The sequence below is a fragment of the Hyperolius riggenbachi genome, chromosome 11, assembly GCF_040937935.1.
Source record: "Hyperolius riggenbachi isolate aHypRig1 chromosome 11, aHypRig1.pri, whole genome shotgun sequence".
NCBI lineage: Eukaryota > Metazoa > Chordata > Amphibia > Anura > Hyperoliidae > Hyperolius > Hyperolius riggenbachi.
In genome coordinates this window covers 36977495-37002356 of record NC_090656.1, presented here as the reverse complement: position 1 = coordinate 37002356, position 24862 = coordinate 36977495, and the positions used below count along the sequence as shown (strand labels likewise).

At 44.7% G+C, this 24862-nt stretch overlaps 2 protein-coding genes across 7 annotated transcripts in view; one reads left to right on the top strand and one right to left on the bottom strand.

The window, feature by feature from the left end:
* PLCG2 (phospholipase C gamma 2) overlaps positions 1-4588 on the top strand; it is a 239888-nt gene extending 235300 nt beyond the window's left edge. For all 6 annotated transcript variants that reach the window (XM_068259935.1, XM_068259934.1, XM_068259930.1 and 3 more), the window contains one exon: positions 3901-4588. Coding sequence is in view for 1 of the 6 variants with exons in the window: in XM_068259934.1 (XP_068116035.1) it covers positions 3901-3943 (43 nt within the window). In the remaining 5 variants the exon portion in view is untranslated. The remainder of the gene's footprint in view (positions 1-3900) is intronic.
* Positions 1-24862, bottom strand: part of SDR42E1 (short chain dehydrogenase/reductase family 42E, member 1) — a 326449-nt gene that overhangs the window by 269911 nt on the left and 31676 nt on the right. The window lies entirely within an intron of this gene.

Genomic DNA, 24862 nt, shown 5'->3' with positions numbered 1-24862 from the left:
CCTGTCGGCAGATGGTGCTGGGGAGTGCAGAGGAACCAATCCTCTGTACCTCCACAAATGCCAGACCGGAATTTGTACGAAGCGCAGAACGCAATCGCAAGAGAGGCGAATGCGAATGAGAACGAGCAAAGGGACAGATTGTATGTGTGTGCGCCAATCTAGTCGCCACCCCGGGACCGCGCACACACAACAGCAGATATTAAATAGGAACGCGATCGCGAGAGGTGCGATCGCCAGACGTGACACAAGGCAGATCAGAACAGAATACGAGGTTAGCAAAGGCACAGCAAATAATACAATGAGAATAACAAGGAAAATAACAAACGCTAGCTAACCGCGGACACCGCACTCATTCGCAACAGTGCACGCGGTTATGCGCGGTCTCCACGTGATAAGCACAATAGAGACAAGCACGCCTAACTAACCATTGACAGACAAACATGAAACAGAGGACGCGTACGCTTGCTTAACGGTTACCTCACCGAGCCTCCAGCAAGCGTAGCAGACAAGACAGACACACGAAAACAGGGACAAGCGAGAGATAGGATCCCCAGCGCTAGCGAAAAGTGGCTAGCGCGATCCCAGGAGACAGAACAGAAGGATCCCCAGCGCTAGCGAAAAGTGGCTAGCACGATCCCAGGAGACAGAACAGAAGGATCCCCAGCGCTAGCGAAAAGTGGCTAGCGCGATCCCAGGAGACAGAACAGAAGGATCCCCAGCGCTAGCGAAAAGTAGCTAGCGCGATCCCAGGAGACAGAACAGAAGAGATAGCTGGTAGCAACCGCTGCACCAGCTATACTCCAAGAACAGAGATCAGAACCATTTCCTGTCGACCACCATAGGGACTGGACAATGGCAACAGGCAAGACAAGACAGAACAGGCAATACAGATAATACAATCCTAACTGCACTAGGGAAAACCTGCCTAGCGCAGATTCAGGAATTACTCTAAGCTGAACTTCAAACAAAGAGCATGGCTGACACTCCCGGCAGTAGTGTTACACAGGACAAAATCCTTATGAACCGCGAAGCATTGTGGGAAAGACATAGTACTTATAGTACACGCCTCCAATGAATGTGGCCAGGCAATTTGCATGACAACGTATGCAAATTCCTCTGCAAGCACAAGCTGAAAAACTGACAGAAGCTCTTCTTTCCAGAGTCCTGCAGCATGCAAATCAAAACAATGGTCAAAAAGCTGGCTGCCTGCACAGGCAGCTGAGCAAATCATCACAGTAGTATTGTTTATTTTAAAATTCTAGGGGATGAAATTGGAGAAATGGTGTACTTTTTAATTTTTTTTCTTGTTTTTTTACTATAAAATGCATAGAAAAAAAGTAATTACTGACAGCAAGTATCACCTACAAAAAGCCTAATTTGTGGCGAAAAAAAACAAGATATAGATCATTTAGGTGTGATAAGCAATGATAAAGTTATGGACAAATAAATGGGAGGAACGCTGATGGGGAAAATTGCTCCTGGCAGTAAGGGTAAAATAGCCTTTAGGGTGAAGTGGTTAAGCCACCTGTAGCTTTTACCTGATAGTTTCTTGCAACTCTCAATTTCATCCACATCAGCAGAAGTTGAGCTTCCACGTCAATAGCTACAGAAGAAATAATTACATGCTCAGAAATCACAGATGAACAGACTGGGATATGTTCCCATATTTCCCTGAAAGCTTCCCCGAATCATGTTATTAGTTTATTCCCATTAAGGAATATTAACAAATAGATCTTAATCAGCTAAGATATACTATTTAATTCCCTTATCTGGAATGAATATTCCCCCTAATGCCCATCCAATAATTTTACTGTTACTGCACCATATGCCATGCCAGTAATGATCCTGCAGCAAGTTAATTAAATGTGAGATTAATTACCACTAATTGTGCAAATGTTAGCTCTAAGGATCGCTCCAGTCATCCTGATTAAAATGCAAACCCACTAAAGAGCAGATTTCTTTGTTTTGGGCGGAATGGGCAACCGACAGATAAAAAACGGACATTTCAGATTATGACAGGGCCTGTCCCTAATAATACCATTCTCAGTGCTGAAATTGAAAGTGCACCACCAAATCGTGGGTTTCTGTGAATATGACATTACATACTACACAGTGACCTAAATCCAGTTTGAATTCTACTATCTTTGATGTTTAACTACTTCGGTACCAGCGGTCTCTGGACCCTTAAGGACCAGAGACTGCTGGCACTAAATACCAGGGCTCGGCGAGGTCACGACGCAAGGAATTGCCGCTGACGCCGTTCACATCAAACATCCGTCGCCTTAGCCCATCCGCTCTGCCAACGGCAGAGCTCTGTGAGGCAGTCATGTCCTTTTTCTTAATTGAATCCTGACCCTGTGATCAATGTGAGCCAATGAGATAGGCTCACAGTTATGACAGGGTCAGAAGCCAATGAAATCCGCTCCTGACCGGCTCAAAGAGCTCTTCTGTCATACTGACAGCAGGGTGAGTGAGCAGCAGCGAGAGAACGACGCGATCGATGTGAGCGTGCGGCGGGGAATTTGAAATCTATGTCCTGTCAGAAGTAAACGGCCACAATCAGGACGTAGATTTCAACCACTGCGGTCCAGAAGCAGTTAAGCTTACTACATCATTGGACCTTACTCTAGTTTATTAAACCTTGAGCAGGAAGGCTGCACACAGGAAGATACAGTGGTTTGCAAAAGTATTCGGCCCCCTTGAAGTTTTCCACATTTTGTCACATTACTGCCACAAACATGAATCAATTTTATTGGAATTCCACGTGAAAGACCAACACAAAGTGGTGTACACGTGAGAAGTGAAACTGAAAATCATATATGATTCCAAATATTTTTTTTACAAATAAATAACTGCAAAGTGGGGTGTGCATAATTATTCAGCCCCCTTTGGTCTGAGTGCAGTCAGTTGCCATAGACATTGCCTGATGAGTGCTAATGACTAAATAGAGTGCACCTGTGTGTAATCTAATGTCAGTACAAATACAGCTGCTCTGTTACGGCCTCAGAGGTTGTCTAAGAGAATATTGGGAGCAACAACACCATGAAGTTCAAAGAACACACCAAACAGGTCAGGGATAAAGTTATTGAGAAATTTAAAGCAGGCTTAGGCAGTAATATGACAAAATGTGGAAAACTTCAAGGGGGCCGAATAGTTTTGCAAACCACTGTATGACTCCACTGAGCTGCAGCTGGACAAAACTCTGTCAGCAGCAGAGTCAGGAGGCGGGCAGGGTCAGGTGATCGGCTCTGTGCTCACAGGGAAACATTGTCTGGGGCCCCTCCCAGCTGCTGTCTGACCAGTTCATGAGGGTGATGAGGGGTAGGAGAAGTTTTAGCAGCTCACAGGAATGTTGTTCTATCCAGTCAATCAGTATCTTTCTTTGGCACAGGAAGTTAGCATTGCAAACATAACTAGTAATAATAATCATAATAATAATGCAAAAATGGTTTATGTGAAATGCACAAAAATAGCATTAAAAATAATAGGACCAGACCTAAATAACATGCGCTCTGACACGTAATTACACCTTGCATAGCTTCCAAAAGAATGGATTAAAAAAAAAATCACCTTTCCCTCTAGATTTACCTGTATTTGTAAGTTTGTTTATCCTTTGAACAGTGGGAAGAGCCAAAACTGGTTTTACCCCCTTACCTGCCATGGAACACCATATATAGGTGAAGTAACAGCTATTCACAGGGCTGGAGGAAGTCATTATAATTCCTGCAAGCTAATCTCAAGGAGTTACACAATGCAAAAGACTAGAATTTTGGGGTCTGGACAAACATAGCTTGATGCCTTGGGTACTGTCCACACACTTTAGGCAGTCCTCATCATGGCTAGCTTAGGTTAAACCACACTTTTCTCATTCTAATGTTTGTATTTCTTTTCTCCTTCAAGGTTAGGAGAAAAACGTATAAGTAACAGCAAGTTTTACTCCTAACAACTTACAGCTTTTAAGAAAGATTTCTAAAATATCCAGGCTGTGGTCAACAGAACATTCCCTATGAAGAACATCAACAGAGCTTGGATACTCTTCAACACTCCAGGACAACGTCTGTTGGAAATGGTGCCTTAGTAATAATTTTTTTACGCTCGAATGTCTTGGAGTTATTTTAGAAAAATACGATCAAGGACAGCTGTTGTAATTAGTGTCAATGTGAGGCTGAATGCATCAAAAGTCAAAAGAAACGGAGGATTCATGTATGATCTGTGCGTGGCTCAGCCAAAGATGGGTTTTATTTGTTTTTATTTGTCAATATGGAGATCCATTAAAATACTATTTGACATTTCAGGAAAATTGACCCATCCAGGAATGGTGGATGTCTTGCACTGCCATGAACTGCCAACTGGTCAAGAATGCTGGAAAAGGTGGCTATACGTAAATGTCCATAACTTTAGAACAAGAGCCACATGAACCATGCATATAAACAAGACAGATACATGGTTCTTCCAAAGATTTCATTCCATGGGGACTTGTCAGATTGTTCTTAACTTCTTTTAGTCTTGTTATTTTATTTCACTTTGAATTGAGAAACATTGTAAACAGTAAACTTGGTCATCTCGTTGAGAGATAATTTATGGAGAAGCGTGCTTTGGATTTATTGAACGGATGTAATGCCATGGGTGGAATGATCTGCCTAATCAATTGGATGTAATAGGTGATCTGCCTGATTGATCAGATATAAAGCCATGGGTAAAATCATCTGTCTGATTTATGGATTGGATGTAATGCTATGGGTAGGATGATCTGCCTATTAATTGACTAGATGTAATGACATGGGTGGGATGAGCTGCCTGATTGATCGGATCTAATGCCATAGGTAGAACCCTCTGTATGATTTATTGATTGGTTGGAATGCCATGGGTGAAATGATCTGCCTATTGATCGATTGGATGTAATGCCATAGGTGGAGCGATGTCCAAATTCAGCACCTAAATGCACTGCCAGAAATATAAAGTTTTAAATATAGACTTTCAACTCAAAATTGCGAAATTCTAATGAGAAATTCCGAATTTGGCGAATATGCTTATCCCTAAAACTGGCCTTACATCTATTGATGTTGTGGCCCAATCGGCCGTCCATTTCGATAATATTCTCGAATCGGATAAAAATATGTGCAGCAACAAGCATGCCCGATCGATGATTTGACTGATTTCAGGCCAATATGAAATGAATGTGTTGATGGTCGAGCATGCTGGAAAATCTCGGTCTGACGTCGATCGGGTACACAGTGGTAACAGCGTGCAATATCCAGATGACCAGGCGAACGCAACAGACCCTGACGCGCTGTTGACCCAAATGTAAATGTGCCCATGCATTGTAATCTCGCCTGCTCCGGCTGCTTCTTCCGAGCGCCACCAGGTGAGTATGTATAACATCATATGCCCGCCGTGGGCAATACACGCCACCACCTGTGTGACAGCAGTGCTTGGGGGAGGCAGGGGACGAGGCCAGGTGTCCCTGCAGGTAGAGCAGGTGAGATTACAATGCACGAGGTAGAGGGGGGTTGGAGGCCCACATTAACATTTTCAGGGACAGCGGTGAAGGTGGCATCACAAGGCCTATTCCTGAGAGATTTAATGCTGAAATCAATTGGGAGTTGACTGGCGGTGTATGGGCAGCCAACGGATCTCTCCTATAAGATTCGATCAGAGAGATCTGTCTCTTGGTGAATCTGCCCATCATCGCTAGATGTATGAGCACTTTAATTTCTACTCACATGTAGGAATGATCAATGAGATGCAAATTTTTCAGTTAATGCACATGTATGCAAATATATGCAGCTTGAAAATGTGCCAATCAATTTAACCACTTGAGGACTACAGTCTTTCTAACCCTTAAGGACCAGGCACTTTTTTTCCACTCAGACCACTGCAGCTTTCACGGTTTATTGCTCGCTCATACAACCTACCACCTAAATGAATTTTGGCTCCTTTTCTTGTCACTAATAAAGCTTTCTTTTGGTGCTATTTGATTGCTCCTGTGATTTTTACTTTTTATTATATTCAGCAAAAAAGACATGAATTTTGGCAAAAAAATGATTTTTTTAACTTTCTGTGCTGACAATTTTCAAATAAAGTAAAATTTCTGTATACATGCAGCGCGAAAAATGTGGACAAACATGTTTTTGATAAAAAAAAACCCATTCAGTGTATATTTATTGGTTTGGGTAAAAGTTATAGCGTTTACAAACTATGGTGCAAAAAGTGAATTTTCAAGCATCTCTGACTTTTCTGACCCCCTGTCATGTTTCATGAGGGGCTAGAATTCCAGGATAGTATAAATACCCCCCAAATGACCCCATTTTGGAAAGAAGACATCCCAAAGTATTCACTGAGAGGCATAGTGAGTTCATAGAAGATATTATTTTTTGTCACAAGTAAGCGGAAAATGACACTTTGTGACAAAAAAAAAGAAAAAAAAAAAGAATCCATTTCTTCTAACTTGCGACAAAAAAAAATGAAATCTGCCACGGACTCACCATGCCCCTCTCTGAATACCTTGAAGTGTCTACTTTCCAAAATGGGGTCATTTGTGGGGTGTGTTTACTGTCCTCGCATTTTGGGGGGTGCTAATTTGTAAGCACCCCTGTAAAGCCTAAAAGTGCTCATTGGACTTTGGGCCCCTTAGCGCAGTTAGGCTGCAAAAAAGTGCCACACATGTGGTATTGCCGTTCTCAGGAGAAGTAGTATAATGCGTTTTGGGGTGTATTTTTACACATACCCATGCTGGGTGGGAGAAATATCTCTGTAAATGACATTTTTTTAATTTTTTTTACACACAATTGTCCATTTACAGAGTTATTTCTCCCACCCAGCATGGGTATGTGTAAAAATACACCCCAAAACACATTGTACTACTTCTCCCGAGTATGGCAATACCACATGTGTGGCACTTTTTTGCACCCTAACTGCGCTAAAGGGCCCAAAGTCCAATGAGTACCTTTAGGATTTCACAAGTCATTTTGCGGAATTTGATTTCCAGACTACTCCTCACGGTTTAGGGCCCCTAAAATGCCAGTTCAGTATAGGAACCCCACAAATGACCCCATTTTAGAAAGAAGACACCCCAAGGTATTCCGTTAGGAGTATGGTGAGTTCATAGAAGATTTTATTTTTTGTCACAAGTTAGTGGAAAATGACACTTTGTGAAAAAAACAATAAAAATCAATTTTCCGCTAACTTTTGACAAAAAATAAAATCTTCTATGAACTCACCATACTCCTAACGGAATACCTTTGGGTGTCTTCTTTCTAGAATGGGGTCATTTGTGGGGTTACTATACTGCCCTGGCATTTTAGGGGCCCTAAACCGTGAGGAGTAGTCTTGAAACCAAATGTCGCAAAATGACCTGTGAAATCCTAAAGGTACTCATTGGACTTTGGGCCCCTTAGCGTACTTAGGGTGTAAAAAAGTGCCACACATGTGGTACCGCCGTACTCAGGAGAAGTAGTATAATGTGTTTTGGGGTGTATTTTTACACATACCCATGCTAAGTGGGAGAAATATCTCTGTAAATGACAATTGTTTGATTTGTTTTACACACAATTGACCATTTACATAGAAATTTCTCCCACCCAGCATGGGTATGTGTAAAAATACACCCCAAAACACATTATACTACTTTTCCTGAGTACGGCGGTACCACATGTGTGACACTTTTTTGCAGCCTAGGTGCGCTAAGGGGCCCAACGTCCTATTCACGGGTCATTTTGAGGCATTTGTTTTCTAGACTACTCCTCGCGGTTTAGGGCCCCTAAAATGCCAGGGCAGTATAGGAACCCCACAAGTGATCCCATTTTAGAAAGAAGACACCCCAAGGTATTCCGTTAGGTGTATGGCGAGTTCATAGAAGATTTTATTTTTTGTCACAAGTTAGTGAAAAATGACACTTTGTGAAAAAAAACCAATAAAAATCAATTTCCGCTAACTTTTGACAAAAAATAAAATCTTCTATGAACTCGTCATACACCTAACAGAATACCTTGGGGTGTCTTTTTTTCTAAAATGGGGTTACTTGTGGGGTTCCTATACCGCCCTGGCATTTTACGGGCCCAAAACCGTGAGTAGTCTGGAAACCAAATGTCTCAAAATGACTGTTCAGGGGTATAAGCATCTGCAAATTTTGATGACAGGTGGTCTATGAGGGGGCGAATTTTGTGGAACCGGTCATAAGCAGGGTGGCCTTTTAGATGACAGGTTGTATTGGGCCTGATCTGATGGATAGGAGTGCTAGGGGGGTGACAGGAGGTGATTGATGGGTGTCTCAGGGGGTGGTTAGAGGGGAAAATAGATGCAATCAATGCACTGGGGAGGTGATCGGAAGGGGGTCTGAGGGGGATCTGAGGGTTTGGCCGAGTGATCAGGAGCCCACACGGGGCAAATTAGGGCCTGATCTGATGGGTAGGTGTGCTAGGGGGTGACAGGAGGTGATTGATGGGTGTCTCAAGGTGTGATTAGAGGGGGGAATAGATGCAAGCAATGCACTGGCGAGGTGATCAGGGCTGGGGTCTGAGGGCATTCTGAGGGTGTGGGCGGGTGATTGAGTGCCCTAGGGGCAGATAGGGGTCTAATCTGATAGGTAGCAGTGACAGGGGGTGATTGATGGGTAATTAGTGGGTGTTTAGGGTAGAGAACAGATGTGAACACTGCACTTGGGAGGTGATCGGACGTCGGATCTGCGGGCGATCTATTGGTGTGGGTGGGTGATCAGTTTGCCCGCAAGGGGCAGGTTAGGGGCTGATTGATGGGTGGCAGTGACAGGGGGTGATTGATGGGTGGCAGTGACAGGGGGTGATTGATGAGTGATTGACAGGTGATTGACAGGTGATCAGTGGGTTATTACAGGGAAGAACAGATGTAAATAATGCCCTGGCGAATTGATAAGGGGGGGTCTGAGGGCAATCTGAGCGTGTAGGCGGGTGATTGGGTGCCCGCAAGGGGCAGATTAGGGTCTGATCTGATGGGTAACAGTGACAGGTGGTGATAGGGGGTGATTGATGGGTGATTGATGGGTAATTAGTGAGTGTTTAGAGGAGAGAATAGATGGAAACACTGCGCTTGGGTGGTGATCTGATGTCGGATCTGCGGGCGATCTATTGGTGTGGGTGGGTGATCAGTTTGCCCGCAAGGGGCAGGTTAGGGGCTGATTGTTGGGTGGCAGTGACAGGGGGTGATTGATGGGTGATAGGTGATTGGCAGGTGATTGACAGGTGATCAGTGGGTTATTACATGGAAGGACAGATGTAATTAATGCACTGGTGAATTGATAAGGGGGGGGGGGGGTCTGAGGGCAATCTGAGCGTGTGGGCGGGTGATTGGGTGCCCGCAAGGGGCAGCTTAGGGTCTGATCTGATAGGTAACAGTGACAGGTGGTGATAGGGGGTGATTGATGGGTGATTGATGGGTAATTAGTGGGTGTTTAGAGAAGATAACAGATGTAAACAATACATTTGGGAGGTAATCTGACGGCGGGTTTGCGGGCGATCTAATGGTGTGGGTGGGAGATCAGATTGCCCGCAAGGGGCAGGTTAGGGGCTGATTGATGGGTGGCAGTGACAGGGGGTGATTGACGGGTGATAGGTGATTGGCAGGTGATTGACAGGTGATCAGTGGGTTATTACAGGGAAGAACAGATGTAATTAATGCACTGGCGAATTGATAAGGGGGGGTCAGAGGGCAATCTGAGCGTGTTGGCGGGTGATTGGGTGCCCGCAAGGGGCAGATTAGGGTCTGATCTGATAGGTAAAAGTGACAGGTGGTGATAGGGGGTGATTGATGGGTGATTGATGGGTAATTAGTGGGTGTTTAGAGGAGAGAATAGATGTAAACAATGGATTTGGGAGGTGATCTGATGTCGGATCTGCGGGCGATCTATTGGTGTGGGTGGGTGATCAGATTGCCCGCAAGGGGCAGGTTAGGGGCTGATTGTTGGGTGGCAGTGACAGGGGGTGATTGATGAGTGATTGATGGGTGATTGACAGGTGATTGACAGGTTATCAGGGAAGATAGATGCATACAGTACACAGGGGGGGGGGTCTGGGGGGGGGGGGTCTGGGGAGAATCTGAGGGGTGGGGGGGGTGATCAGGAGGGGGCAGGGGGGGATATAAAAAAAAAAATAGCGTTGACAGATAGTGACAGGGAGTGATTGATGGGTTATTAGGGGGGTGATTGGGTGCAAACAGGGGTCTGGGGGGTGGGCAGGGGGGGGTCTGAGGGGTGCTGTGGGCGATCAGTGGGCGGGGGGGGGCAGATCAGTGTGTTTGGGTGCAGACTAGGGTGGCTGCAGCCTGCCCTGGTGGTCCCTCGGACACTGGGACCACCAGGGCAGGAGGCAGCCTGTATAATACACTTTGTATACATTACAAAGTGTATTATACACTTTGTATGCGGCGATCGCGGGGTTAACATCCCGCCGGCGCTTCCGTATGGCCGGCGGGATGTTACGGCGGGTGGGCGGAGCCAGTTGCCGGGGGAAGCGCGCGTCATCAATGACGCGATCGCTCCCCCGGCATGCCTAAAGGACGCGCCGCCTGAAGGCGTATTGCGGTCCTTTAGGCGTCCACTTTGCCGCCGCCCATGGGCTGTGGGCGGTCGGCAAGTGGTTAAACTTGAGTGGGATTTGATTGGTCCATTTTCAAGCTGCATATATTTTCATTCAATTTGCATAAACTCAGAAAAATTTGCATCTCATGCCTACTCGTGCTCCACAGAGTTCCCATGTAATTGGAGGGGATGGGCAGGCGTCAATGTCCCATAGCAGAGGATTGATTTACACAAGTTGAATTCTCCTTGTGATGAGAAGCACAATTGTGGTAATTAGTCAATATCCAATCACAAATCATTTTACTTTACAATGTTCTAAGCTGTGAGCTTTGGTTGTTCTTGGCCTTAAAGCCAATGGTTACCAATTTAAAAATAAAAAAGTCAGATACTCACCTAAGGAGAGGGAAGGCTCGGTCCTAATGAGCCTTCCCTCTCCTCTCCCGGTGCCCTCGGTGCTGCGCTGGCTCCCCGTTCGCGTCCGCCGCCGCAGGGACTTCGGAGGTCTTCGGGAGCACTCGGGCTTCCGAAGACGGGCCGCTCCATACTACGCACGCGCGAGTGCGTCATAGAGGGCGCTCGCGCATGCGTAGTATGGAGCGGCCCGTCTTCGGGAGCCCGAGTGCTCCCGAAGGTTTCCGAAAGCTCCCTTCGGCTGCGGAAGTGGCAGTATTTGACCGAACTGGTTGAATACTGCTACGGGGGATCCTGCGCGGGACCGGGCACCGGGAGAGGAGAGGGGAGGCTCATTAGGACCGAGCCTTCCCTCTCCTTAGGTATCAGACTTTTTTATTTTTAAATTGGTAAACATTCACTTTAAAAACAAGAGTAGCATTGGTGTTCGAATTCAGCACAACAAATTTGGAACACACAAATACTCCCGACTGCCGCCGTTCAGCACTGAACAAGCGCACAGGGCTAGAAGGAGTTCACTGGATTGTTGAGTGTCATGTTGCATGTCACGTGACTTTGCTAAATGCAATGTGACAATGCAAAAACAACTCCTCCTCCTGACCCTGTGCACTTGATTGGTGCTGAACAGCGGTAATCGGGAGTATTTGGGTGTTCTGAATTCGCTATGCCAAACTTGAACATCAACAATAAACAAGTGTTGGGTTTTTTGTTCCCAAAATATATATTAAAAAAAAAAAAGAGTACAAACCAGATATTTAAATATTGAGAATAATTTAATTACACTATTTAAAGGGAAAAAAAGAAAAGCGAAATAAAATTCAGGGTCGGTTCACAGTGGGTAGCTGCATTGTGTTCCTGTTTTAACGCAATGGAACAAAAAAAGTTGTAACACAAGTTACACCGGTAGTTACGTCACATACAGTGAGGTACAGTGAAGCATACAGACAATAAAAAGTATGCACCACTACCATGGACAAGGTCTCCTCCTGCCTATCAGCCATCTCCTCCTGGATATTCGCTAGGTTCCTGGAACTAAATCTAGACAAAACGGAATTTATGATCTTCCCACCCCGGCCATCCATGAACCTCCCAGATGTGCATGTCACTGTTAACCACACTACCATTCGCCCTACCTCTCAAGCCCACTGTCTGGGTGTCACCCTGGACTCCGCACTCTCCTTCACTCCCCACATCCAAAACCTCACAAAATCCTGCAACTTCCACCTTCATAACATCTGTAAGATTCGCCCTTTCCTGACCTCTGCCACCACCAAACTCCTCATCCATGCCCTCATAAATTCCCGCCTTGACTACTGCAATGCCCTTCTGTCTGGTCTCCCTATGAATAGCCCCACTGCAGTCCATTATGAATGCGGCAACCAGAATTATCCACTGCTCCCATCGCTCCACCTTGGCGAATCCCCTCCTTGAATCCCTCCGCTGGCTTCCTATCCAGTCCAGAATCAGATTCAAGATACTGTGTCAGACCTACAAATCTGTCCACAAAACCTGTCCAACCTACATTTCCGTTCTTACTCAGAGGTACACACCTAGCCACTCACTTCACTCTTCCAATGAACTTCGCCTGACTGCCCCCCGCATCACCCAGTCCCATGCAGGGCAGCCCCCTCCTTCAACATCTTCAAGAAGGACCTCAAAACTCATCTTTTCACTCTGGCCTACTACCCCTCACAAGTGCTCTGAACTCTGGTCCCCTACCCTTCGTGTCCTTACCTCTCCCTCTAGATTGTAAGCCTTTGGGCAGGGTCCTCCTCCTTTTGTGTCCTACCTGATCATGTACCTCCATTGCTGTGAACCCATGCTATGCATCTGAGTGTACCTAACTTGCCTAATCTCCATGCTCCCATCCAGTGACTGACTAAGCATTACCTTGTACTCATACTGTGCTGCATGATCTGGTCTTTCTTGTATTCCTGTATTGTCATTTTGCTATATTTCACCCCTAAATATTGTCTGTAACCTAAACTAATGTCCAGCGCTGCGTAATATGTTGGCTCTTTATGTTAAGCTTGGGGGTGCACTGGCGAACTCAGGGGGCTATTCCGGGTGTCTGGAACCTCCCCCCTGCACTGAGCTGTGTATTCAGCCAGGGAAGCCTGCATAATATAAACAGCCTCATTCTCCCTCCCTTCTTACTTCTGGTGCCTCCCTCCAGCTAATAGAATGAGAGAGGCAGCCGAGCTTCCCTCACAACCTTCACAAGAAGATGCAGCCTGCAGTGAGAGAATGTTGATTATGGAGTCCTGGACTCTCCACAGCACAGAAGTGTCAGACATGATGAAATTAAAGTGCAGGCAAGCTGGTAAATATGCACAGCATGATGCAGAGCTTGCCTGGACTCAGGGTCTGTGGGCAAACATCTGTCTGGTCTCTCCCCATTGTTATGACTGCATGTGTGGATAAGGTGTGGATAACAAGCTGAAAAGTTTTTGACAGTCCCTAGACTCCAGGAGGGCTTCTTTCTGACTTGTGTGAGAGACTGATAGGGACAGGAGTCCGATTACAGGCAAGTAGCCTGTGTGATGTGGGACTTCAATACAGATAAGTTCTCTGCTCCATCTCAGGCTATTCTCAATTTCTCCACTCCTCTCTCTGGGCTAATGACAATGACAATAGCAATCGCTAGCAATTTGTGAGTGTGATTTTGTGAAGTGATTTTCAGAGCGATTTTTGAATGAATTGCTCAAAAATATGCTACATGCAGTATACCTGCGATTTTGAAAAAATCACAACGCTGCTGTGGGAACACCCTCATAGGGTAACATTAGCCAAGCGCTTTTCAAATCACTGTTGATTTGAAAAACGCTCAGAAGCCCTCTTGGTGTGCACCAGCCCTCCTTCATTCACCTTTGTTTCCCTCTTCCCCTAGAGCTGGCTGTGTGTTCTTGTCATACAGGAAAGCTAAATAAAAGTGCAATCCTGGTGAGGCAAAATATTATTATTTAGTATTTATATATATAGCGCCGCCATCTTCCGCAGATGCATATATCCCTGCATCATATGGGTATCGCTTGCGCTATGTGAAACTATGTAGCATATTCCACTGAATTGTCCAAACTAAGTCTATCTCCTGTTCCTCTCTTGGGGAGTTGTTCCAGCGCTGTACCCCGTTCACATTTGCTGCTACCAGAAGCCCTCAGAAACACTCGTGTCCTTGAGTACTTCCAAAGATAGGCAGCTCCGTAATACGCCAGCGCACTTCTGTGCATGGGCAGTATGGAGCCACCTGTATTCGGAAGCACTCGGGACATACGTGCTTCTGGACCTTTCAGGAACCCCCCCCTTAAAAATCCTGCGTTTGCCCCTGTTCATCATAGTGATTACTGTAGGTGGCTATTTTGTATATCAAAAAAGTTACAGCGTGCTCAGTGGCGTTGTGGTTAAAAGACATAAAAAAAAACATGTACATAGACATAGGCAAACGCAGGGGGAGTTTACAGCTGCCCAGAATCCCCCTCAGACCAGGGCCGGTGCGGTGTCTGGGGACCGGCACAAGTTAAGTCTTTCCCTGCTACAGTTGACTTTGGGTGTAGCAGCAGCATGTGTACAGAGCATGGAGTAGCTCTGGGGAACTTAACAGAGTCAGGTATGAGTACAGTCCTGTGCCCTGCTGTGTGAATGCTTCACTTTCCCCTTCATTACAAATGTCGGCTGTCCTCATTATTATCTATATCCGAACTGTTCCTGATCAATTCCCGTTGTCGGTCAGACAGGAAAGTGCATTATGTGTACCTACTATGATGTCCTACCAAATTATTATACTGTATAGTGCGTGGCTGAGGGAGACCTTTCAGGAATCCCCCCCTTGAAAATCCTGGGTTTGCCCCTGGGGTGTAATCTCCACAGTCAGCATACAACACATAAGCTGACGTGAAGGAGGTACACACACCAGCACAAGGGATCAGGATATCCCCAGTTTAGTGGAGGAGAGGACTGACTCCAATAGGAGATTGTGGTGCACAGAGCCGGTGCAGATCTGAACAGCCACAAACACTTTCGTAATAACGTCTCAGCGCAAAGTAGCGCTGAGCGCATAAACCAGGACTGAGGAGATCAGGACAGGTAGACAGAATGAACGCTTGCTAGCTAGCGATTACTTAGCGACAGCAAGCGTCCAAAACCAGACAGACTGGAATGAGGCAGCCAATGCGTTGCGGCGATGGCGTGCCTCACAAAGACAGGACAGGAGAGACAGGAAATAGCAGGATCGAGATAGATGAACGTAACACAGATAAATATACAATAAGTATGTTTTCCTAGCGTATTACAATTACAGCTATCAATGAAACTATTTGTAAGGTCTGACTAACATATGTATATATCGGCAATGAACCGATATATGACATAAGCAGGAACGCTGACTAGAACTGGAGTAATACAGGGAACAGGACTCAGAAGGATTCGCTATCTCTTCGCAGAGATGAACGCAATCCACAAACAGGACCAGGAACAGGATAACTAGCTCAGCACGGGTGTTCACGATACGCGCAAACTACCAAAACGTGCTGGAAAACTGACTAACTGAACACAGGAAATAAACAGTTCGTGTACGTATATATCAGCAACACTGATATATCAACGTAACACGGATACAAGGAAAATAACAAAATGCGCAAGTATGCGTATATATTGGCGATGAACCAATATATGACACAAGACAAGCAAGTAACAACTTCTAGAACAAGAGCAGAACTAGGAGGACTCGCTGACCCCTTCGCAGGAGTCAGCGCAGTCCACACGGACCAGGAACGAGGTGGGGCACGAGCAGAGTAACAGATAGAGTCTGAAACTATGGTAGCCCATGAGGCATTGCAGGAAGCAGTTCTTTATACTGAGGTCATCCAATGGGAGCAGACCTGCAGATTCCCACACAAGTGAATGGTAATTAATCACAGGCTGATAGCAGGAAAAGGCAGACAATGATATGCAGCCTGCAGGAAAGGGACCGCCCCTCCACTGCAGCAGACAATGTTTGTTTACACAAAAGCATATTAAACTGTCATTAACTTCAGAGCGACTGCAGATGGAATCAGCAACTAGTTTAAGTGCAAACCAAACTATGCAAGCAAATGCATGTAATGACATTAGAACTGTTTGGTTTGCAATACCACTGCAGTCAGCAGTAAACGCTGCAGAAGCGATCATAACAGTACCCCCTCCCTTAAACGCGGCCTCTGGACGCCTATGAAAACTGACATATTTCTCCTGAACCACCCAAACCAAAAAATCAGAAGTGGGAAATCCAGCAAACTGATCTGACTGAAAATTCATGAAGGTCGGATCCGTCCGACAAAACCAAATTCCCAAATCAGTCTCACCAAAACTAGACCAATTGGAACCAGAACCTACCGAACCATGCCCGTCAGCACTACAAGCCTCAGTGTGACACCCATCAGAACCACGACTTCCAGAGAAAAGCCCCCAGAAACTCTCTGAGCGATACCCACCGCCTTCCCGGGACTGTCCAAAAACGCCAAAGCCTTTGCAATGCCCACCGGAACTGTCCCCACCAACACAAAACCCACCGTTGAACCAGTCCAAGGTACCAGGACAAGTTTCCTTAGAGATCTCCCAGAACACTTGGAAGCTCCAAAGAGATCCCCACAGGTCAGAACGCCCCTTAGGCTCACATGGAGAACCATCAAGAACCCCTATGGAACCCAGGGCAACTCTAGAGTCAGGGTCACAAGGACAAACATCAAGATCAGGGTTTTTAGGGACCAGAACCATCTCCGGGCATACAGGCCAACCGGCAACATCAGAACATGTCTCCACTAGGGAAGCGTGTGAGCACGCCAACACAGACACACTTGGGCACTCTGGCATACGCAGCACATCTGGGCACACCGGCACAAGAGAGACTTCTGGGCATGTCAAGGAACTGCAAACCTCAAAGTCAGTCAAGGTAGGACCGAAACCAGGACTGGGCAAAAAAAAATCATCATGACTAGACTTCACAGTTACTGGATTCTCACTAAAAAATGCAGGATCAGACTTAGATGTCTCTGATTCCAGCAAAGTTATTAACAAATCATGTTCAGGGGCATTTACAAGACAGGACAAATCTTCTGATGTATGCACCGAACTAGACAGGGTTCCCATAACTTCTTCTGGACTAGACAGAGACTCATCAAATACACTGGATTGGAGCTCATGAAGGGCTGCAAAACAAGTCAGTAGTGCAGCAATCCCCACTGAACTAGGCAAAACTGAGTAACTCACTGGACAAGAAGGGGACTCAGGAACTTCTGCCACACCGGCCAGAGAACCAGAATTTTCCAGGATACAGGGCTGGGTTTCAGAAACACTCATTAACCCGGACTGAAATTCTGAGATTTCTATTATTTTTTCCAGCGAGTCAGAATTATCCATGTTACAGGGCAAGACTTTTGAAACATTCAGAGGACAGGGCTGGAGTTCCTCGGCTGTTACAACACTGGAGAGGGACTCAACAACATTGGTTAAATCAGACTGTGTACAGGGCAAGGTATCTAACACACTTGCTGACGAGGACAACATTTCAATGGCTTCTGCTTCGCTGGGCAGAAATTCATCAAGTTTTATTAGAGCAGACTGTAATTCCAAAACAGCTGCTAGACAAGTGAATATTACTGCAACACCAACTGAGGTAAGCAGTGCCTCAGACTGTTCTGCTAGAGGGTTTGAAGTATCCAAAGTACTGGGTGAAGCATAAGACTCTGCGACCACAGCTTCACTGGACAGGATCACCGAACAGTCCACACTGCAGGGCAAAACCATGGAAGCACCTGCTGGACAGCATAATGACTCTGTGACCTGAGTTTCATTGGAGAGATCTACTGCACAATTCATGGTACAGGGCAAGTTCACTGGAACATTTTCTGAACACGGTAATAATTCTGCGATTTCGGACTCACATAGCAGACGCTCTGAGTTATTCATGAAACTAGAGCGAGGTGTAGAAACAGGAAGATCAAAACACAATGTTTGCGCATCTAAATCACCATTCAATTGTGAAATTGGAAAATTCAGATGCTGGGGTTCTGAGATTTCTGGACAGGATTGCTGGGACTCAGAAACTGATGTAGTGCATCTATTGGCATCTGCTGGATCAGACAGGAGTTGAACTTTATTAACACAGGTAATTTCTGCAGAAATGTTTGCAGAGACAGGCAAGATTTTTCTGGTGTCTGTTTCACTAAACAAAGAGTCATGAGTACTGGCTAGGCTGGACTCAAAAGTCAGCAGGACCTCTGGGTCCTCTGCTGAGAAATTTGTGCAGGGCAAGATTAAGGAAGTATTAGTAATTTCTGTCTTACTGGGAAGTAACACTGAGTTATCCATGGTACAGGGTGGAATTACAGGAACTTCAATTTCACACAAAAGGAGCTCTGAATCACTCGCTGAATCAGCCAAAGGTGCTGAAGCAGGCGAGTCCTCAGGAACTGAGGAAGTGGAACAATCTCCACTTGACAGTGTGTCTTCCCTGGTATCAACTGATTGAATCGCATAAAAATCGTCAAGAATCATTCTCCACACATCGATCAATGGAGCCACAAAGTCATACCCACACACACCAGTTTTTATTAGGTTATAGGCAGACTTAATGCATGCATTCAATACTAATTCACTTTTTGCACTGTAAAACTGACAAAATGAACTTGCATCTTTCTTCCATTCATAGACCAGAGCTTCCATCTCTCCTTTCTCAAATGGAGGATCCCATGCATATTTAACAGCTGAGCATTCCGGCTGATCATAGTTTGCAAATGTGTTAGTGGCAGAAACATACATTGGGTTATTTAGCAGGTAATTGGCCGATTTCTTATTCCTAAGGATCTCCAATACCTGTAGCAAGTGTTGAACTGTAGTGTATGCAAATTTCCCTTGCTGCACGAATAAATTGATCTGTTCAATACTCTGTAATATATCTTCATAATCATATTCAGATAATTCATTTAAACAAGAACTTTTATTTTCCCTGGCTAGCAATGAAAGTTCATTAGTAGTTTCATAGGTCCATTTGACTCCCCTGAATGGTGACTGAATTTCATTATCTGCTAATGGTGGAGTCTCGTTACAGATCTGATGCGCAGTCGCTAAGGGCAACGACTCCGCTGATTGTAACGCTTTTCTTTTGGAGCGTTTACGTTTGGCTTTAGACCCTGCTGCCTTAGCAGAAGAAAAGTTATCAGTAACACTTTCTGCTTGCTGCTCATTCTTGCAAGCAATTGAAGGAGCAGCTGATTGGCCTGCTGCCAGGAGTTCATTAAGAGGAAAAGGCAATGGATCTATGCGCAACCAATTGTGAATTACAAAAGCTATAAATTGCAAAGGACTTTGTCTAAACTGAGTGTGATCTAAGACATCGATTGCCCAATCAAAAAGTTTGCCCTTAAAAAGAGCACAAACGATCCAATCAGACCAGGTAGAAATTGCAGAAGCCCGAAAGTCGGGATTGGCCAGAACTTTAACCAATTCTGATATAAATTTGTCTGTAACTTCAGGACCAAGCTTTTCAAATTTTTTAAAAGAGCAGGACCCCTGACAAACAGTGTCATAATTTCTGGAAATTCCCCCCACAATAGGGATTGGTAATGGGGCTACCATAATGTTAAGCTTGGGGGTGTAATCTCCACAGTCAGCATACAACACATAAGCTGACGTGAAGGAGGTACACACACCAGCACAAGGGATCAGGATATCCCCAGTTTAGTGGAGGAGAGGACTGACTCCAATAGGAGATTGTGGTGCACAGAGCCGGTGCAGATCTGAACAGCCACAAACACTTTCGTAATAACGTCTCAGCGCAAAGTAGCGCTGAGCGCATAAACCAGGACTGAGGAGATCAGGACAGGTAGACAGAATGAACGCTTGCTAGCTAGCGATTACTTAGCGACAGCAAGCGTCCAAAACCAGACAGACTGGAATGAGGCAGCCAATGCGTTGCGGCGATGGCGTGCCTCACAAAGACAGGACAGGAGAGACAGGAAATAGCAGGATCGAGATAGATGAACGTAACACAGATAAATATACAATAAGTATGTTTTCCTAGCGTATTACAATTACAGCTATCAATGAAACTATTTGTAAGGTCTGACTAACATATGTATATATCGTCAATGAACCGATATATGACATAAGCAGGAACGCTGACTAGAACTGGAGTAATACAGGGAACAGGACTCAGAAGGATTCGCTATCTCTTCGCAGAGATGAACGCAATCCACAAACAGGACCAGGAACAGGATAACTAGCTCAGCACGGGTGTTCACGATACGCGCAAACTACCAAAACGTGCTGGAAAACTGACTAACTGAACACAGGAAATAAACAGTTCGTGTACGTATATATCAGCAACACTGATATATCAACGTAACACGGATACAAGGAAAATAACAAAATGCGCAAGTATGCGTATATATTGGCGATGAACCAATATATGACACAAGACAAGCAAGTAACAACTTCTAGAACAAGAGCAGAACTAGGAGGACTCGCTGACCCCTTCGCAGGAGTCAGCGCAGTCCACACGGACCAGGAACGAGGTGGGGCACGAGCAGAGTAACAGATAGAGTCTGAAACTATGGTAGCCCATGAGGCATTGCAGGAAGCAGTTCTTTATACTGAGGTCATCCAATGGGAGCAGACCTGCAGATTCCCACACAAGTGAATGGTAATTAATCACAGGCTGATAGCAGGAAAAGGCAGACAATGATATGCAGCCTGCAGGAAAGGGACCGCCCCTCCACTGCAGCAGACAATGTTTGTTTACACAAAAGCATATTAAACTGTCATTAACTTCAGAGCGACTGCAGATGGAATCAGCAACTAGTTTAAGTGCAAACCAAACTATGCAAGCAAATGCATGTAATGACATTAGAACTGTTTGGTTTGCAATACCACTGCAGTCAGCAGTAAACGCTGCAGAAGCGATCATAACACTTTATAAATACAATAAATAAATAATAAAATGCTTTCCTGAACCTGTTAATGTGTGCGTTTAGCAGTAACTCACAGCAGCAGCGTGTTACCATAACGCATCCCGTTACATCACAACGCTAAAATCGCACTGTGAATATTGCCTAGACTTATCACTGTAGCGTGTCGTTCCATAACGTGTCACCGTGAACAAAGCCTGAGTATTACTTCATACATTTTGGGATAACTGCCACTCCGGAGAAAAATCATCAGAATGCTCGGACTGTCTTCAGTCAGGAAAAAAAGAAAGTTATGTTTCCTCACATTTTTCTGTGTGCGATCGTAGTCGATGGAACTATTGATTAGCAGTTCAATGTGAAGCTCAGATAAATGAGATTTCCCAGAAGGAAGCAGCTCACACGTATTCTTCCTTGCTTTGTATTTCCAGTTCTGAAGATGTAAACATTGAAATGCGGCCGGAGTCATCCTTAATGCCTCTACTGACCTTGCCATGAGGTGAAACATAGCACTGCTGCTCAGATCCAGGAGCTGCATCGGCTTCAATTCACTAAAGCTGAATCCTCAACTGTCGATGGATCGGGGAACCTCACAGCCACGCCTCCCGACGAACGAGGTTCCCCAATCCATCTTCTTGTCACGTGGGATCACATGACATCATGTGACAGCACACGGTGGTCGCAAACGAGAGTTTAAATGATCGCGGCACTTTGTGCGGGAGTCGTTTAGGATCTTAAAGATCTGTTCCATCGTGACGGTCATTGAAAAAAATAAAATGCTTTATAAATTAATTTATTTTGATAATTGATTTGAAATGATTTTCTGTTACATGCATACAAACCTTGGATTTTAAGACTTTTATAATTAAATATTAAATATATACTTGCAGCTTCACCTAGCTGGTCAGATTGGTGATTTTTGTATTTACACGAAGGGTCTTGTTTTACTTGCTGAACAAAGAACAACATAAAGTATCTGAATTATTATCATCAGTCATATTACTGGTGACTTATTTCCTTTATTATATACTTGTTCACAAAATCAGTAAGGCCTTGTTCACATTGCGTTCAGCGTCTTTTGATCGGGAAAAGAATCCAGAAAAAATAAATACAGTGTATTTTTGTTTAAAAACGCTCACAATTGCTGTGCGATTTTCCTGCGCTGCTTTACAAAGTATAGAAGTACAATGCACCAGAAATGCAATTGCTGATCGGCAAAACATAAGCAATCAAATTTTTGAATATAAACGCACCTAGTGGTTTTAGGCCAAAGGGCTTAGTTCACACTGCAAAACGTGCAATGCGCATATTGATTGCAATTTCACGATGCGATTTTTGAAGTTATGTGCATTTTTGCACATTCATTCAAGCTGAATCTCTCCATAAATATTACATGCAGCAAGATTGCAATTTTTTAAAAATCGTAATGCTACTGGGAAACACCCTCATAGTGTGACAGCGCAATAGCGATTTGCCGGTCGCTGGCGATCATCGAGTACATCGCAATTGCCCCCGTGTGAACCAGCCCTAAAGCTATACTCACAAAACTTTACCAGGTGGACCAGCAGGTGGTGCGTTAAGATACATTTATATATTATTTCTGTTCCCCTCTCTCCCCCCCCCCCCCCCCCCCTTTAGCAGAACAGAAAACAGGACGCTAAATACATTAGACATTTATTTTAACTTAAACAGCTGCCTGAAATAGCTTAGATCTAAAATAAATACTTGGTGGGGAAATAAACTGTTATGTTCATGAAGAGAATATATATCACAAAGCCAGATTTCAGCCTTATCCCTTGTCCTATTATTTTTTGCCATTTTTTTCTGCAGCTGTCTGACATCTTTTTGAATTTATACCTTCTGTGCAAAGTCAGCCTACACTCTCCTCTCCCATCTGTATTTTTAGAAAAAAAAAATCTGAAAATATATGTATTTTTTTCTTTTAGTCCAACTAAAAAATGTGCAGTTTTCTGTAACGCTGCTGTTAAGGCAGTAAAATCTACCACTGGAAATGAAAGGGGCACTATAGCGAAAAATTGTAAAATTTAAAATCTGTGCAAACATAGACAAATAAGAAGTACGTTTTTTCCAGAGTAAAGTGAGCCATACATTACTTTTCTCCTTTGTTGCTGTCACTTACAGTAGGTAGTAGAAATCTGACAGAAGTGACAGGTTTTAGACTAGTCCATCTCTTCATAGGGTATTCTCAGCAAGGCTTTTATTCTTTATAAAGATATTCCCGAAAAAGGATTTAAAGGGAAGGTCCAAGCAAAAAAAAAAAAATGAGTTTCACTTACCTGGGGCTTCTACCAGCCCCATGTAGCCATCCTGTGCCCTCGTAGTCACTCACTGCTGCTCCAGTCCCCCGCTGGCAGCTTTCTGACCTCGGAGGTCAGGGCCGCATTGCATACATTTTTACGCATTCCAGCTAGTGCAGGAACAAAAATGTATGCGTTGCACCACTAACGCGTAAAAATGTATATGTTAATGTTCCTGCACTAGCGGGAATGCGTAAAAATGTACGCAATGCGGCCCTGACCTCCGAGGTCAGAAAGCTGCCAGCGGGGGACTGGAGCAGCAGTGAGTGACTACGAGGGCACAGGATGGCTACATGGGGCTGGTAGAAGCCCCAGGTAAGTGAAACTCATTTTTTTTTTTTGCTTGGACCTTCCCTTTAAACAATGATGCTGGCCAGCTTCCCTGCTCGCTACACAGTTTTTTGGTAGTTGGACAGAGCAACTGCCATTCACTAAGTGCTTTTGAAGATAAATAAATCCCTGAGAATCCCCTATGAAGAGATGGACTAGTCCAAAACCACTCTGTCAGATTTCTACATCCTACTGTAAGTGACAGCAACATAGGAGAAAAGTAATTTATGGCTCATTTTACTCTGGAAAAATGTACTTTTTATTTGTATATGTTTGCACATATTTTAAATTTTAATTTTTTTTTGCCATAGTGCCCCTTTAAGATACGTGAGTCATTACAAGAAACCTGTTGAAGAACTGGGAAGTTACAGTGGTCATAATGTATTAATAATCTCTTGGGCTTGAGGAAATAAAAACGTTTGCAAGTAGTTGGTGAGAGATTGGATCCTTCACGTGGTTCACATTGGATTGTAGGGATTACTGATATTAGAGAACAAATATGATCCCGTAAACCTGGGCCTATATTGATTCTTCCCCCCTTTGTAGCCTATTAATAAAAGGGCTTTCATGTTTAAGTTGGAAACGCTCTCCCATGGGGCAGTTCAATGGTCATTTTTTTCCATGGAGATACAGCCACAAAACTAAAACTCCCGTTATCCAGAACTCAAGTTAACCAGAATTCACAAGCATCTTCTGGCCTTGCAGGATGCATAAATCTACTTTCACACTTCTTTGTACAGGAATAAATCTGTTACATTAAGGCTGCTTACACACAGGGACGTTACAGGCACACGTTAGTGCACCTGTAACGCTCCCCCAACGCACAGCAATGTAACACAAGTGGGCTGTTCACACAGCCCACGTTGCGTTACATGTAACGCTGCACGTTCTCCCGAAAGTGCAAGCCGCGTTAGACTGTCTGCACATGCGCAGTTATGTTGGGGAGGAGCGGAGAGCGGCCAGGCACATGGCTAATTAATATTCACTGCACGTTGTGACGTGCAGTGTTTACTTCCTGGAGCGGCCGCTCTGTGCTGTGATTGGCCGGCGGGACCACGTGATGCCGCATGCACACAAGAGTACGCATCACGGACGCCAGAGTGAGCTGCACAACGCGGCTCACTCTGACGTCCACATAGAAGAGCACCAGGCGTCTCGTTAGGTGCACGTTATACGACCTTAACATGGCACCTAATGCAACGTCTTGGTGTGCAAGTAGCCTAAGATAAGCCTGTTTTGTCCTAATTTGTCTTTTACCACTTCCTGCCCCAAGACATGAAAATAAGTCACTGCACTCAAAATTCTACATAACACTG